The following is a 17,534-nucleotide window of genomic DNA, read 5'->3' on the forward strand; positions in this document are numbered from 1 at the left end:
GTCTGTTAAGTGGACGGCCCCGCTAATGGTGTCTTCAGGGGTCCTGACTCCCAACAAGGTCACCTGAGACGTGGGATACAGAGAGACTGAGCTGAAACTGACCAAGCACTTAGGAAGATTAACTCTAGTGTTGAACTAGATAACGCTGTCAGTAAGGATTCTTCACTCAAGTCCAGTTTATTCTAAGTAATTGTCCTGTTCTTGGACTTCAGTTCCACCTTCAGTACAATCATCCCAAGACGACTACATAGCAGACTGACCCAGCTTAATGTGCCAGACCCCACCTGCTAGTGGATCACCAACTTCCTCAATGGCAGAGAGCATTAGGTGAGGTTGGGAAAGTTTACCTCTGGAACCCAGATCACCAGTACAGGTGCTCCGCAGGGTTATGTACTCTCCCTAGTGCTCTTCTCAATGTACACCAACGACTGCACCTCCATGAACCTCTCAGTCAAAATCCTGAAGTTTACAGATGACACCACTATCATTGGCCTCATTCGTGATGGTGACAAGTGGTTGATCAGGTTATCCTCTGGAGCAGCCACAACAATCTTGAGCCAAACACAGCTAAAACAGTGGAGATGCTAGTGGATTTCAGGAGCATCTACGGGGTCTTCACTCACTTGCCCTTGTCACTTTACCACTACAGCACATAACCACGGCACCCAGTACTTTAATATAAAACTTGCACAATGCAAAGTTTACAGGTATAACTGTTTGTCTCTCTCTCTGTGTGTGAGATAGTATATTTTTGGTCAATCTATGCACACTGTGAGCTACTGTAACCTAAACCAAATTCCTTGTATGTGTGAGCAAAAGTGGGCAGTAAAACTTGATTCTGATTCTGAAGTAAGGTTTAGCAGTCATCTGGTAAATAACACACAGGATCTTCACACATCTGTTTAGCCAGTGGTTATGGACAAGTGAAATCCTCTATTTTTTTTATCAAGATTTTATTCTGATAACAGAAATAAACAGCCTTTTAGTATTGAATAAGTAGCCTGTGTCTACTCTCTCCTCTCCTCTGTGATTTTATAAATATGACCAGCTAGCATGCTGCATAGAGCATGCACATTGACATTAGCAACATGAACAAAAGCATACATAATTGCCATAAGAAAATACTTTAGTACAATGGCTGATATATATATATATATATATATATATATATATATATATATATATATATATACACACACATACATACACACACTGTGTATATTATACTATATATATATATATAACATTTGGTGACTTAAAATAATTTGAAAATATAGGAATAAGAGATTAAATTTGGAACAAATCTGAGCTTATAAATTCTACATTAAAAATATAATAGACAGAGTGCTGTGTCAGTTTTAGGCACCATGTTTTTAACATAAAATTTACTTGGAAAATAAGTGTTTTATCATCTTAGACGAACACATGTATTTGAATAAACATAACTACTTTTAATTAAGTTAGAACTGATTTTATGTATGTTAATAAATACAGAGTAGTATCTTTAGTTCTCAATACCTGATTCACCTAGGTATATAATTTTGTTAAATCAGGAGTGATGCTGGTGCACTTGAACAAAACTGTACTACCAAAAAAATGTTTCGTGCTAATAGAGCATTTGATCAGAATGTTGTTGTTTTTTTTGCTGTGTGTGTGAGATTATAATTATGTTATAATGGGTAATAATGATTACATATTCATAAAACCATCAACTACAGTTCATTTTTAGTTAGAGCACCAACATTTAAAACCATGCCAGCACTGTAATCTATAATAAAGACATGTTCATTCTATTTTAGATATCTGCTTTACTTTCACTTTATTGCATTTTGAATGTCTTATCTGTAACACACTGTTGATAAACACCCCAGATGCCAGAGGAATGCAGTGTTGTAATCTAATCTAAAGACACTGACAGCTCTAGGCACAACTGACCGACACTACCATTTACAATGTTTGAGCTTAAATGACTTCAGTCTTAACAGTCACTTTAGTTTTCTCCTTCTGCTCGAGAATATGCTGAGCCATTGACATTTACTGCAAAGTAATTCACTACGGAATGTGAGCCAATGCTGTGGGTCAAGTTTAAATCTCTGGTTCGCAGATCACTGAGTGAGTAAAGTTACCAGGACTACACTATATTGACTTACTCTGAAAATATCACAGCTCCTGAAGAAGTCCCGTACTGAGCAAAAAAAAAAATAATAATAAAAAATTCAGGCTGAGTGAATACAGTCATGTTTCTGTGCTTGTTGAACGAGAGCCAGGAGCTCAGAGCTCACAGCCTACTGCCATTCCCTCGCACACTAAATAAATACTCACTCTACCTCCAGCATTAATCCCCAGAGTGCAAGCTAGAGAGCAAAAGAGAGATGTAATGTGTCCCCTTTGGAAGGACTTCAGAAATGACGCAGTCCAGTGGAAGCACTACTTTTGAACAAGGCCCCTGTGTTAACAACTACGCATGCTACCGACCGAAATTCACAGCACACGCGTGCACACATATATGGCATACCCATGAATGCACAGAACCCTGAGAAGTAAAACTACAGCCAGACATAAATTTTACAGTCAATATGGAGTTCTTTATTTATAGAAGTTAATTGAAATAAAAAACGTCCATATTTGTACCCTGGTGTCAGTGAAATTCTTCTACATCAGCTTCTTTTAAATGCAAAACAAGTATTTATCACACCTTTTTTTATACAAATGTGCAAATAAGAGGACATCACGAATCCTTCAGTCTTCAGTGTCAGTCCAGGATCCACAGGACACAGCATGGAGAGGGTCAGGGCTTAATGCTCAGCAATCCCACCCTCTCAAGTTCTAATTCAAGTAAAGTGCTCCATTAAAAAAATTGTCCTTAAATTCTCTCTCCTTCTTACAAGGAAAACAACAAAAATATTACAAATGCAAAGAGCAAATAATAATAATAAAATACAACAAAAAATGCTATGCAGTTCAAGCATAAACAGTGTCCAAAGCCTCCTCCTTAGAGTCCACCTGCAACATTGGAGGCACAGAGAAGTAGTCATACAAACTCCAGTTTACCGTGCCCTGTGTACATCCCCCAGTGCACGAGTGAGAGAAAGCGTTCTCCTCCTCCACCACCTCCTGCCAGGCTCAGCTCGGCCTGCCGCAGCTTATCACAGCCCAGACAACAGTTCTCATGTCCTGTAACTGGAACCATGCATTCGAGGTCCAGTTTGGCAACATGGCCTTTTTTGCCATGGTGGTGTCCGTGGAAGCTGTAATGCAGACGAGAGAGCATCTGCTGCCTCTGGGCCTGCAGTCGCTTGTTCTCACTCCGCAGCATCCGGAGTGCCAGCATAATCAGCAACACCAGGATGAGACCTCCAGCAATGGGCACGGCAATCACCGCAGCTCGAAACCAGACCTCTTTAGCTGAAGCTAACTCCTGAACCCTCGTGATCAGGTTCTGGTTGGAGTTTTCTGACTGGTATCGGTCTATAAAAAAAAACAAGAGGGGTTATTACCGATTTAAAAACATGTAAGCAGTGTAGCTAAGTAAGAATGTGAATTCAAGATTATTTCATGATGCCCTTCAAGATTTTTATTTATACTGAATTTATTGATGTGATTAAAGCATGCTCTGCCAAAGGATACTCTGAGAGGAACATTCCAGTACAGTGGGAAAAAAATACATGATCCACATGCAATAAAATAATATGCGATCTGTATTCAAATGCTCAAAGGTAAACCGTCTACCACCCACATGCTCTGTCCAGACTAAAAGTCATTAAATATCAGACAGCAGCCTGACAACATGGAAACTATGAAAGATGGTTCTGTATAATACGCATACATGGGGACTATTATGATTTGGATCAAACTGTATTAACTATATTAATTTTCTGGATACAAAGTGGCAGCACAAGTTCAAACTTAACCCCACAAATTTCCAAACATTAAACTTTAATCAACAGTCTGTGAATTCAGTTGATCCTCCTGTGTCGTTCTCACCTGTAGAGTCAGTTCGAGTGTGAGCAATGTCGTGTATTCCTCGGTAGTTGCACATATCATCATGACAGCACGCAATGGGAGAGGGGCCTCCATTTAAAACGTCCACATTCCTCTTGGTGCACACATCCACTGAGTTTAATAGTGGGTCCAGACACCCATGTGTTAGAGGGGAGTTCGTATTAAGTGGGTCCAAAACCTTGGTGAAACAAGCATTAAGCTCCGACTTGCACATGTATCCGGTGGCAACACAATGGGGTGCGTCGCAGTAGCACCTGATCTCTCCTGTAAATTAGAAAAGATACATAAATCAGAATTGTTGTGTAACATTTAGCACAAAAACATTTAAATATAAATTAAATCTTACTGAAAATCAAACATGGATCAAATAAAGGCAGTGGCTTAGGACTGGTTATGGAGAAAAGAAAAATTCCCCCAACAGTTACGTTGTGAACTTTGCGCTCCACGAAACACACTTCCTAATTCGTGGACAAAATGTAACTGTCGTTTCAGATAATTCACTGTTGTAACCTATATGTCAGCCATAAAGTGAAAAGGAATTTGTCTACTTTTTAATACTTGCAATAATATTAAACTAACTGTACTTCTTATACATTTATCATATCTGCATTTAACCTTTACTGTAATTTCTCCTGCAGTGCCTCTGTTGTCTGGACCTTTCCGTTGTTACTATAAAATAGGAATAGGGAAATAAAATAGGAAGCTGACTATATTTGGTTTGTTTGCCAGCGTAATTGTAAATTATGTTCAGTCCAAATGGAAACTCAAAGAGCAGGAGGTGGGGGGGGGGGGGGGGGGGTAGAACTTGCATGCAATCAGAGAACTGGCATGTGTAGTAAAAGAGTGCGTTTTAAAAGCAAAGAATGTACCAAAATATGTATATTTCTATAAAATATACTGATCACAAATAAAAAGAGATTCTAAATTTATGGGAATATCTTACAGACTCAATAAATACATTTAATGTGTATGAAATATTCCCCCCTGGGGTCGATTGCATTTTGGGAAAAACTGCTAGTGTGCAAAAAAAGGCAAGAATACACCAGGAAAAAACAACCATATAGCCTTCCTGTGATGATGGAAAGAGATTCTGAGCTTTTCTTGTATGAACATGAGCTACTGACAAAGGGCCAGAGTGAAGGATCCAGTTTAGGGAGTAATCACCCTGAGCAGAGAAAATAACCGAACACAGTTTTACTGTCTAGAACCGAGGACTGGACAAGGATTTGGAAGTGTTAGACTTCTTTATCCAGGTTAAACATTTAATGCTTTGACCTATATCAAAAAAGATCAACCTCTGCACACCATCATGTTCAAGCCATGGGCAATTGTAACTGCAGAAAACCTTACCACCAGAACAACTTACTCCAACTAATAAGAGACTAAACAGGGGGTGTCCTGAAGCTAGAAAGCAGAAAACAAACTTGTTTAACTAAGTTATATGGTCCTTTTCAGACATTAATACCTCGGGGGATTAGCCTACGTGCAATGCTTTCCCCCCAAACATGAAGTTTGACCCCGTTTTCGCGTTTGTGTACACAAGCTCTGATCTCGGATAAGAAAGCTATGTGGTATTTGTTACAGCAGTTTTAGTTGTACAATTTTAAACAGGCCAGTTTTTAAATCGTGTAACAGCCTTAGATTAACGTGTAACTGTATAAAGGTGTAACGGTGTTGTTTTTCGTACCTTGTGTAAGGAGAAAGGCCATCGCACACAGCTCCAGCTGAAACCAAAGCGAAACCAGACTGGAATGACGATCCATTTACGGCTAATCTTCACCGGTTCTCCAAGCCTGCGGCAAGATCCTCGAAATCTGTTTCTGTGGTAAATATTCGCGTTCTACATGTAGTTCAAACACATCGCTGCATTCCCATAGATCCGTACTGATATACATAGAGTCCAAACACTTAAACCGAGCGGGGATTCATCAGTGCTCCAGCTCTCCCTCCGGCTCCATAGACGAGCAGAGAAAGGATCAGAGGGAAGGAATGAAAAATAAAGCAGGCGATCACAAAATATAAAACAGTCCTTGTACGTAAAGTATAGTTTCCAAATTCGAAAAGGAATACTGCGCATAAAAACACTAAAAAGGGACACGAGTTTAATCCATAAGAGCTGAGACTTCAACTCGTCCCCCGCACGGCAGCACAGGACCCTCCACACCAGGAGCCTCAGCCCATTGCTTATGGAGATCCGCGTAGCCACGCCCCCGGACCCGCTGATTGGACGAGGAGATAGTTGCTTTATTTTCATACGCGGTACGATAAGGTCGCTGTAATGGGACTCACCGTCGCCACGCCCCCTCGCTGCTCTCATCGGACGGCCTAATTTGCATAACGTTCGTTATGAATTGATTTTTTTTTATTTATGTCTGCGATATTGAACAAAAACCCGAAGAGAAAAGGCTGATTTCCATATGAGAGTTATCGCTATATTAACCACATTCTCTTATCTGTATGGCTTGTGAATTATGATATAGCGTTAAATTTAAACTTTATAAAAGCATTATAAACTAAATATCTTGTAGAATAAAAGTAAATTCCCATAAAATTAAATATTTTGTTGGTTTTATACCTATAAATAAGTCACCTACAGACAAAATGTTACTATAGATTTCAATATGAATTTAACATATATTTGGGGGGAAATGACCAACTAAAAGGCATATTATACACTATTCAGCTCGGCTCATAAACAGAAACGTTATAAGAAATGTGTTCCTCCGGCTACTGAAGTCTACAAAGGTCGCGGAAAACCGGATGCGGGGACCGGGACTAAGCGGTTAGATAAATTAGCAATCCAAAGAGACACATGGCGCCAGAGAGACGACACACAGACGCAGCCACTCAACTACCCCCAAGACAATCCCATGCAAAGCACACGCGCGCGCGCAGCCCCGATCGATATCTCCACAGCCCCTGCAGTCTGTTCATGTTTATCATCTGGTGAGTTCAGACTGAACTGGACTACGGTTTAAAACTCAACATATAAGCAAATCAGCAAGGTTCGGTATAGAGCTACTTTCAAACAAGTATAAACTTTATACAGGTGTTATACATGTTGAGAATAGACTGTTGTTGCCCCCCCCCCACACACACACATTATACAAAGTCTACATAGCCTATATATGTGATGATATATAAAGTTATGGCACTGTTGCCCCCTACATTTTGATTTCCCCTTTCTCTATAAGTAAACTGGTCTCAGAATTGTTGCCACATATGAGCTCCAGTGAAACATGAAAATAAAAGTTATTTATTCACTGAAAAAATCTCCTTTACAGGCCGGGCTAATAAAGCTGAGAATATCACTAAACATTATTTCTGAATACTGTTAATTACAGTAGATGTAAAGATGGAGGCGGCTTTGGTGGAGATCAGCTGTTGAATATGTGCACACAGACGCACACAGAGTCACACGGTAACACACAAGAAGGAAGATTCACAAATATGCAGACAACTGAGATACAGACACACAGACGGAGACACAATGTCACAGACACATACACAGACAGGCGCGCGCGCGAGAGAGAGAAACAGACACAGTGGCGCTCAGACCTCGGTGACCTTTGGTTGCTGATAGACGGCCATTGGTTCAGGGTCAGAGGAGAGGGGTGTGTGTGTGTGTGAGAGAGAGAGAGAGAGAGAGAGAGAGAGAGAGAGAGAGAGAGAGAGAGAGAGAGAGAGAGACAACCATTGCAGTTAATTGTTGTTAGATTGGCCGAGGCGCCAGTCTTTTCACCGATTATTAGGCCCTACCCCACACATATCACTGGTCAAACCTTAACGCGTTTCAGAATGAAACCCGTAGTGAAGTGCTGCATCAACCACAGCGTTTAATGTTACATTTATTTTAACTGCAAGCAGTTAATCGTTAGAATCAATATATTCGTTATACAAAGTCGGGAAAACTTTATTTCCTCCAGTGTAAATCCGCATAGGAAATGTTCAAAAAGTGAGCCAGCCCGTAGATGCATATTGCCGAAGTGTATGCGAGCACCTTATCTCTTCAGAATTATGATTTTGGGCAGATAGACGGGTTTTGACACAGTGAAAGCATATGGAGTTTTTCTGAGCAAGTGCTTCCCTCTAGTGTCCAAGATTGGACCTGCACAGAGTGGTTGTCCAAAATCTCATTCTGTCTCACTGAACATCCACCAATTATCTGTAAGCGCTTATCCAGTTCAGGAATACACCTTGGAGCGGGCGCTAGTCCTTCATAGGGCAACACAGACACTCACACACATTCACTCACACCTACGGACACTTTGGAGTCGCCAATCCACCTACCAACGTGTGTTTTTTGGACTGTGGGAGGAAACCGGAGCACCCGGAGGAAACCCACGCAGACACAGAGAGAACACACCAACTCCTCACAGACAGTCACCCAGAGCGGGACTCGAACCCACAACCTCCAGGCCCTTGGATCTGTGTGACTGCGACACTACCTGCTGCCCTCTCACTGAACAGCATGAGATGATTTTTTTATAAACAGTGTATGTTTCTGTAATAACCTTAACAGGGCACGAGAGTGTTCAATGTAATGCTCACTCTATCACTTAACAATCTATTTTGTTTTTCAAAACCCAGCCCAGGCAGAGCAGTATCAGTAATTAGAGTTAGTAATTTGTGATGAATCATGTGTAATAAGAATAAAGGAGTAATACATGTCATTTCTGTTAGGATTAAGTAAACATAATTAATAACAGGCATCATAGTTAAAACTGTTACTATAACCTTTTAAAGCCATTCCCAGCTATGATCGTACAGAAGCCATTAATGTGTGAGGGCCCTGCTGGGTGTAGACATATATTTGTGCTACATTTGCTGTTGAATACTAATGTGTTTGAACAGCTTCTAATCTACAAAAGAAACAGAGAAAAACAATAAAAATAGGTGTGACTGTGTGCAGACGTATCTGGCTATTTCAGCAGGGGGTGGGGTGTGGAGTGTAGAGGACTCTGGCTCCATTCTTCACACCTTTAAAGACAGAGAAAACAGGGAGAGTGAGACGGTAAGGTGTTAGGGGGTTGCTAGGGATGAAGGTAATCAGACACAGACAGGACATGGCCTGCGTATAAGGAAGGGAGAGAGAGAGAGAGAACTTCTATGGCCTTGCATTCAAGTTAATATAGAATCTTTCAGTCGCAATGAACCTATAATATCAGAGAGTTGATGTTGGCATTATCCTTTTGTGGGAATTGAATATAAAAATGATAAAATAAATCATAATTATAATATACAGTGAGGAGTTGGTGTGTTCTCCTCGTGTCTGCATGGGTTTCCTCCGGGTGCTCCGGTTTCCTCCCACAGTCCAAAAAACACACGTTGGTAGGTGGATTGGGACTCAAAAGTGTCCGTAGGTGTGAGTGAATGTGTGTGTGTGTCTGTGTTGCCCTGTGATGGACTGGCGCCCCCTCCAGGGTATTTTCCCCGCCCTGCGCCCAATGATTCCAGGTAGGTTCTGGACCCAACGTGACCCTGAACTGGATAAGAGTTACAGATAATGAATGAATGAATGATAATTATAATATATGAAATCATTTTTTAAATCAAATCATGCTACATTGGCATTGGTGGAATTGTTAGGGGAAAAAAACCAACAAAACAATGCCAAGCATGTCATCAAGTTTCCTGATGATACAAACTTTCCTGAGCTCATTTCAAGCAGCAATGACGGCCTACAGAGAGGAGGTAAGGCAACTGGATTTCTAGTGTAAAGACAATCTCTCTGAACACCAGCAAGACAAAAGAGATGATTGTGGACTTCAGGAGGAAACAGAAACTGCACAACCCTCTACATATCAGTGGTTCAGCAGTGCGCATGGTGCCCATCTTCAAGTTCCTGGGACTGCACATCACAGAAAAACTCTCCTAGATACTGAACATGTCCTTCTTGGTAAAGACGGCACACCAGTGCCTCCATATCCTAGGAAGACACACCCACATCCTTAACTGTTTCAGAATTGTTTTAGAGAGAGAATTCCGACCCGTAGCATCACTGTCTGGTTTGGACACTAATCTTCATCAGACAGGAAAGCACTGACTGCAGCGGATAGTGAAATCTGCCATTAAGGATATTGACAATGAAATGCATACAGGTGCATCTAAAAAAAACTAGAATATTATAAAAGGATAACTTTTATTCATTCATTATCTGTAACCCTTATCCAGTTCAGGGTTGAGATGGGCCCAGAGCCTACCTGGAATCATTGGGAGCAAGGCAGGAATACACCCTGGAGGGGGCGCCAGTCCTTCACAGGGCAACACACACTCAACACCTACGGATACTTTTGAGTCGCCAATCCACCCACCAACGTGTGTTTTTGGACTGTGGGAGGAAACCGGAGCATCTGGAGGAAACCCATGTGGACACAGGGAGAACACACCAACTCCTCACAGACAGTCGCCTGGAGCAGGAATTGAACCCACACTCCTCCAGGTCCCTGGAGCTGTGAGACTGCGACACTACCTGCTGCACCACCATGCTTATAGCTCATGTAAATCAGAATTACACTATCTTAAATTACTAGTGTCCAAGCAAATTACTAACTAAACAGTATAAATACATTTGATCTCAATCTGCTTCACCACTCACAACCACAATCACAGGGAAGATTGCTGACTTGATAACTGTCCATAACATGGTCATCAATACCCTCCACAATGAGGGTAAACCACAGAAGGTCACTGGGAAAATGCTGGCTGTTCAAGCGTTATATTAAAGCATACTATTTGAAAGTTTAATGGATGGGGAAAATGTGGTAGGAAATATGTTCACCGCCAACAGGGATGACCGCAGTATTGAGAGATTTGTCAAGAATATTCAATTCAAGGACTTCGGAGAGCTTTAGAAAGCTTGGATTGAGGCTCATTTCTGTGCATCAAGAGACATGCTGCACAGACGTCTCCAGGAAAAGGCCTACAACCGCCACATTCCTAATTACAAGCCACTTCTGAACCAGAGACAACAGCAGGAGCTTACGAGGGCCCAAGAGAAAAGTAACTGAACTGTTACTCCGTGTTCCCAAGTCCTATTTTCAGATGAATGTAAATGTTGCATTTCTTTTGGAAATCAAGGTCCTAGAGTGTGGATTGTGGAGTGTGATGAGTTGAGAGGCACATAACCCAAGTTGTCTGATGTCCAGTGTGAGGTTTTCACATACTGTAATGGTTTTGGGTGCCATGTCATCTGCCTGTGTTGCTTCACGTTGTTTTATCAAATCCAAGGTCTACCAGGAGATTTTAGATCAATTTTTTATAAATCAGCTTTATAGAGATGTTGATTTTTTTTTTTCCCCAGCAGGACTGAGCACCTGCCCACAGTGCCAAAACTAATACCAAATGGTGGGCTTAGCACAATATTACTGTTGTTGACTAGCCAGCCTACTCTGCAGGCTTGAACAGTATTGTCATAAAGAAGACAAGAAACACCTGCTCCAGCAATAGAGACAAACTGAAATCCAGTGTCAAAGCAACCTCTTTCAGCACTGCGACAAACTGACTGGCTTCACACCATGCCACACTGACAAAGCATTTTGTAGTAAAGGGGCCCCAACCAGGTACTGAGTATATAAATTAACTTACTTGTCAGACATTGGACATTTCTGAATTGCACACCCGAATCCTTTTGATCACAGTAAATATAATAACTTGAGATAGTGGATTTTGGTTTTCAAGACTGAAAAATAAGAACATGTCCATAAATTTGCTGACTAACCTGTAATAGCGAGTAAAGAGGCTCTGCCATTGCTGTGCGTTCAGACAATTGGCTTATAATCCTTAAGTGAGAAGGATTACTAAGGCAAGGGAATCCAACAAGGACTGTGGAAAAAATGTTGGTTGTTCCCAGTCAGCTGTGTCTAAAATTTGGTTTATTCATAAACAAAATGGGAATGATATAAAAGGAAAATATACAGGTAGATTAATGAAGATGTCAAAGTGTGGGAATTGAAAACTAAAAGCTATAAACTTTGAAAGAGAAAATACAAAAACATTCCAAAATAAGATGGGGATTCATTTAGTGTGACCAGACGTCCTCTTTTACCCGGACATGTCCTCTGTTTTAGACTTAAAAAATGTCCGGCGGACATTTTGTTTTTCTAGAGCTTACATAGAATTTCGAGAAGTGTTTCGTTCACAAACTAGTCCCGCCCTCCCCTACTCCGATTGGTTCGCTTGAGTGAGAAGGGGGCGTGGTGAAGTAGCCTAAAATTTTCCTGATTGGACGGTCTGACTGTAGCGCTACCGTTATTGGTCGATAACCTTCTCTGTAAACATTTAATTGGTCAGTCTGTACGTCAGTAGTCCTTGTTTACGTCAGGCAAAGCCCATGTACCCACCCTCATCTCGAGCAGCTATGCCGAAACGTAAATGTATGTTCTCGGATGAATTAAAAAAAGAAATTCCCATGTTTTGTGTAGCAAATAAAGGTGTAAAGGACCTAAAAGCACACATGGGTTTAGCTAAACATACAACGGCAGCGAGGGGCGAGAGCTGTCCTCTTTTTCACCATCTGAGATCTGGTCACAGTAGCCTAGCAATAAGCTAAACTTATTTAAACAAATGTAGAGGTACCGTTATTCTTGTAAATGTGATCGAAGTCGAACTCGAATTCATCCGACACTATAAACCTCCGTAATGCAGCTACGTAGCCGAGTATAATCTGAGCCACCGAGTTTAGCGAGTCAAGCTAACGTTAACTAACACCAACTAAAACAGGCGAAGTGAGTGTCCTTACCCTGTTTACCTCCATGTTACAGAGGCTCCTTTCGTTGGTTTCCTTACATGCCCATAGTGTTGGAAAAGCGCCAGTGAAATGAGCTACAGATAACGGAGTGAGCGGATGGTCCTTTCCAAAGTGCCCGTTTAAAGTTGACAAATGTAGTCCATTTTCTGGATATTTTGGGATCTTTGGGCCATTTGTTCACAGATGTCCCACTGTACATTGAATGATTGCAGCCAAAAACAACACACCTTTTCGTCATTTTGCATTAAATTAAGTGCAGCTTCTAGAGTTGTTGTCCACCATCTACGTCACAGGCAAGACGCCCATTAGAGTTTCCGAACACCGTTGGGGGGGGCAACGGTCTTTTAAACCTTATTCCTTCAATTAGTAAGAAATAACATGTTTTCTGACTAGCAATAAACACAAGTTAGGAACTCAAATTCCACTGTATTTATTTGTGTGACACTTTCATAGAGCTGGTGCTTAGCCTTTAAGTATTTTTAAAAATGATAATGCAGCTCACCAAGGGCAGTTTGTCAAAACTCATTTTCTTCAGGAGAGGAATCATGGCCAGCAAACAGCATGGATCTCAATGATATTGAACATTTATGGTGGAAACATTTAAAGCCTGGTCCTTTTCCTTTTAAATTTTACATTCGTTTTTCATATTGTGAGAATAATTTTATATGCCTTTTATTCAAGCTTAGCTAACTTTACATTAAGACAATCAGCGACTCTAACAAAGAAAGGATTAGATATGTTTTATTGCATGTTTTCATGTGTGGACATAGTTGGAGATGCCCTTTCACACGTTTCCACAGCAGGAGAAAATGTATAAAATATATGTAACGACATTCAAATTAAATACTAGTTTACTGATATATGCTCATAATAAATCATTGTGAGGGTGCAAATGTAAATTTAAAGCAGAAGGAAAACACTTATATAAGACACATTGAGTCCCGCTGAAGAATTTTCAACTGAAGTTCTACATACTGACACCAGGTAGAGCTATACATCTACTGTAAAAAATGCACTCCTCCGCCTGTTGATCCTCCAGGTGCCTACGTTCTTTATCCTAAGGCTGAATCAAAGCTTTCTTTTCAGGGAGGAATGTTAACGCAGAGGCTTTAGTCAAATGAGAAATTAAAGAAATGAGAATGCAGAACAACGCTTCTGAATGAACTTTCTCCAAAACACCTGAAACTAGAACTGCAGAATTAAAGGGTGTCACACCTGGAGGAACAGTGCAAATGTTTTCAATTACACCTTAACATCTTTGTTGTACTCCATTTTAATAGAGTTTAGTTAATATTATGATGAAAAAACTACAACCGTTATTGGTTATAATTTAACAAAATATCCTTGGAATGGCTGGTCACACACACACACACACACACACACACACACACACACACACACAGGTGCTGGTCATAAAATTAGAATATTGTGAAAAGGTTCAATATTGAACCTTTAACTCAAAACACCTGCAAAGGCCTTAAAATGGTCTCTCAGTCTAGTTCTGTAGGCTACACAATCATGGGGAACACTACTGACTTGACAGTTGTCCAAAAGACGAGCTTTGACACCTTACACAAGCAGGGCAAGACACAAAAGGTCATTGCTAAAGAGGCTGGCTGTTCACAGAGCTCTGTGTCCAAGCACATCATTAATAGAGAGGCGAAGGGAAGGAAAAGATGTGGTAGAAAAAAAAAAGTGTAAAAGCAATAGTGATAACTGCTCCCTGGAGAGGACTGTGAAACAAAACCCATTTAAAAATGTGGGGGAGATTCACAAAGACTGGACTGCAGCTGGAGTCAGTGCTTCAAGAACCACCACACACAGACGTTTACAAGACATGGGTTTCAGCGTCGCATTCCATGTGTCAAGCCACTCTTGAACAAGAGACAGCAACCGAAGCATCTCGTCTGGGCTAAAGACAAAGAGGACTGGACCGCTGCTGGGTGGTCCAAAGTTATTTTCTCTGATGAAAGTAAATTTTGCATTTCCTGTGGAAAGGCAGAAGAGGGGACGCACAGAATCCACGTTGCTTGAGGTCCAGTGTAAAGTTTCCACAGTGAGTGAAGGTTTGAGGTGCCATGTCATCTGCTGGTGTTGGTCTGGGCTCTCTTAACACCTGAGCAGTGCCACAGACTGATCCACTCCATGCCATGCCGCATTGCTACAGTAATTCTATTTTTTTTTGTATTGGTCTCAAGTAATATTCAAATTTTCTGATACTGGATTTGGGGTTTTCATTAGCTGTCAGTTATAATCATCAAATTAAAATAAATAAACACTTGAAATATATCAGTCTGTGTGTAATTAATATACAAGTTTCTCACACACACACTATATATATATATATATATATATATATATATAAATAATAGCTATTGTACACACTGAATCATCACTGGATTAACAACACCTACCTTATCAGCTCCACTGACCATACAGGTGACAAATGGGATGCCGGTGTGCACTGGTATGAGTGGCTCAGTCACAGCAGTGCTGCTTGAGTTTTATAGTATTCACTGTTAAACACATCTACCTTGATGGGCCACCTTTTAGATGTAAAGTCTGAGACAGCAGCTCATCTGTTCCAGCTGTTTGTGTCACATCCTCAACTCTGTTGGCAGGATATATTTGGTTGGTGGACTATTCTCAGTCCAGCAGTGACAGCAAGACCCTTCACTCCAGCAATCCCTGCTGTGTCTGATCCATTCATCCACAATAAATCCAGTGATGGTTCCGTGTGATATACATTTATATGAAACACCCCATGACAGCACTGAGAGAAAGGATTTTTACCTTCGTCCAGTACAAGTAGTATATTTAGATATAAATAATCACAAAAGAGCAGATATCAGTTTTACTTTAGCATGTTTATTACAATACATACATTTCACATTTGACCTTCTGACCCCAGGTGACCCTGCCCTGATTCTGATGTAGCAGGGTTGGTTATGTCCAGTCCTTGGCCGTGACCTTTCGACTCATCTTCCTACTGTCCAGTAGCACTAGTTCCATTCTATCCAATCAGGGTGCAAAGGAAAATGTGTGGCAATAATTTATGAATACAACATATGATATACTAGTAAATCACTGCAACTTTTAATAAAACTTTTTTTTTTTAAATCCATTATTACTTAGCAACTGTACAACGGAATGAACTCTTGGTTTTTAATGCAAGTTGCAATATACTCCTCACACTTTTATTTTATTTTTTTTAAAAGTACAGTTTAAACAAAAATAAGAGTAAGGAAAAGAAATAAGAAAAATAAACTTGCTGGAAAGTCTGGAAACCAACTACAAAAAAGGGGCTTCTTGGTGGACAATTAGACGCCTCCATCATTCCAAGGAGAAGTCAAACTGGGTCGCAGGTGGGCGGGGGCTTTAGACAAAGCTGCAGGAATGGTCCCCCCTCCTGTTTAGTATCTCTCTCACTGAGCAAAGATGTTGTGCTCATTTTTCCTTCCTCTTATGATCCCTTCCTCACACAAGCAGGCACAGGTGTTGAAAGCGGGCACAGCTGGGCCATTGGGGCAGTAAGGAGACAACTGAACCATGTGGACAGTTATGATCTACATCCTTCCAAAAGGCTGAGGGTGGGGTGAGCAGAACCATTACAGTGCAACCAGAGAAGAAACAGATGTAAAATGTTAACCAGATAAACCATTTAGTATTACGACCAAGAAAAAGAGGGAAAAACCAAACGAACTAGACAGAGTTTAGAAGGTGGAGGTGTGCATGGTCAGGAGAAGACAATTGTGTGCTTGTGCGTGTCTGTTGGTGTGCCTCATCCCCACTAGTTGTCTCCACTGGATCGTCCACCTTTTTTCCATGCAGGTCTGGTACATGCTCATGGTATCAGCTCAGGGATCTTTTTTTTTCCTGAAGAGCTTTCTTTTCTTCTTTTTTCAGATTAAATTTTCCCAAATTAGGTTTAAAAATCCGTAGTCAGGTTTTGACATATGTAGGCCCGAGGACAGTGAGTTCCCTCAGTCGATATTGGTGCTGACTAGTTATGTTTGAATGTCCAAAGCTTTGTTTTTTTTTTTTTTCCTTTTTGATAGGCATGGCTTCATCTACAAAACATATTTACAACATGGAAATAACATCTACAAGAAATCTACATATACAGGGCCCCTGGCAAGAGCAGGTCCCAAAAACCTTTCCACTCCAGCTGGCCCATCACCTCCACCCGTAATTCCCCCCACCCTCACCCCTCAGTCCACAGCTCAGCACAGCTCCTAAAGTTTAAGACTGGGCCCAGAACAGAACACAACATAACCTTGGTTCTCCCAGGGTTCTGTGCACTCAAAATGGGTTCCCCACTCATTCTTCTACCTCGTCTCTCATTCAAAACCCACACCAAAGAAACCCAGAGTTCTCAAACCATGAAGGAATTCTGATTCTTCAACTTTTCAAGTTCTTTAATTTGTTGTCTCAGAAATAGTATCCTGTGAGAAACAGTAGAGGCAGAAACTAATTAATTCTGGGATACCAAGGAGTGAAACCTCTTATACACAATTCAAGAAGTCTTTTGTATTTGTAGTTCAACAAAAGCTAAACGGTATAAAAGAGTACAAACGTACAAAGCATTTTCAAGGCAGTTATTACCTCTGTTCACGCAGTGTTGCCTGGATCTCACACACACGCACTAGTGAGCGCAGGTTTTTAAGCTCTGTGCAATTCTCAGACATGTAAATGCTGCCCATGGTGTGTGCCTCCTCACGTAACCGTGAGGCCTAAGACAAGCAAACAAAACAAACAATGTTAGTGTGTGAAAAATTTGCCT

General features: G+C 40.9%; 2 protein-coding genes across 2 annotated transcripts in view; both read right to left on the reverse strand.

The window, feature by feature from the left end:
• Positions 1–2,153: 2,153 nt before the first annotated feature.
• Positions 2,154–8,401, reverse strand: bambia (BMP and activin membrane-bound inhibitor (Xenopus laevis) homolog a). The gene is made up of 3 exons (XM_066665007.1): positions 5,690–8,401; positions 3,985–4,266; positions 2,154–3,468 (listed from the first exon to the last, which is right to left on the reverse strand). The coding sequence occupies exons 1-3, from the start codon at positions 5,763–5,765 to the stop codon at positions 3,032–3,034; spliced, it is 795 nt and encodes a 264-aa protein (XP_066521104.1). The 5' UTR covers positions 5,766–8,401; the 3' UTR covers positions 2,154–3,031.
• Positions 8,402–15,605: 7,204 nt separating this feature from the next.
• waca (WW domain containing adaptor with coiled-coil a) overlaps positions 15,606–17,534 on the reverse strand; it is a 30,358-nt gene continuing 28,429 nt past the window's right edge. The window contains exons 12-13 of the mRNA XM_066666160.1: positions 17,357–17,484; positions 15,606–17,196 (exon numbers count right to left, since the gene is read on the reverse strand). Coding sequence (XP_066522257.1) covers positions 17,127–17,196; positions 17,357–17,484 — 198 coding nt within the window. The 3' untranslated portion in view covers positions 15,606–17,126. The remainder of the gene's footprint in view (positions 17,197–17,356; positions 17,485–17,534) is intronic.

This window comes from Hoplias malabaricus, chromosome 3 (genome assembly GCF_029633855.1).
Source record: "Hoplias malabaricus isolate fHopMal1 chromosome 3, fHopMal1.hap1, whole genome shotgun sequence".
NCBI lineage: Eukaryota > Metazoa > Chordata > Actinopteri > Characiformes > Erythrinidae > Hoplias > Hoplias malabaricus.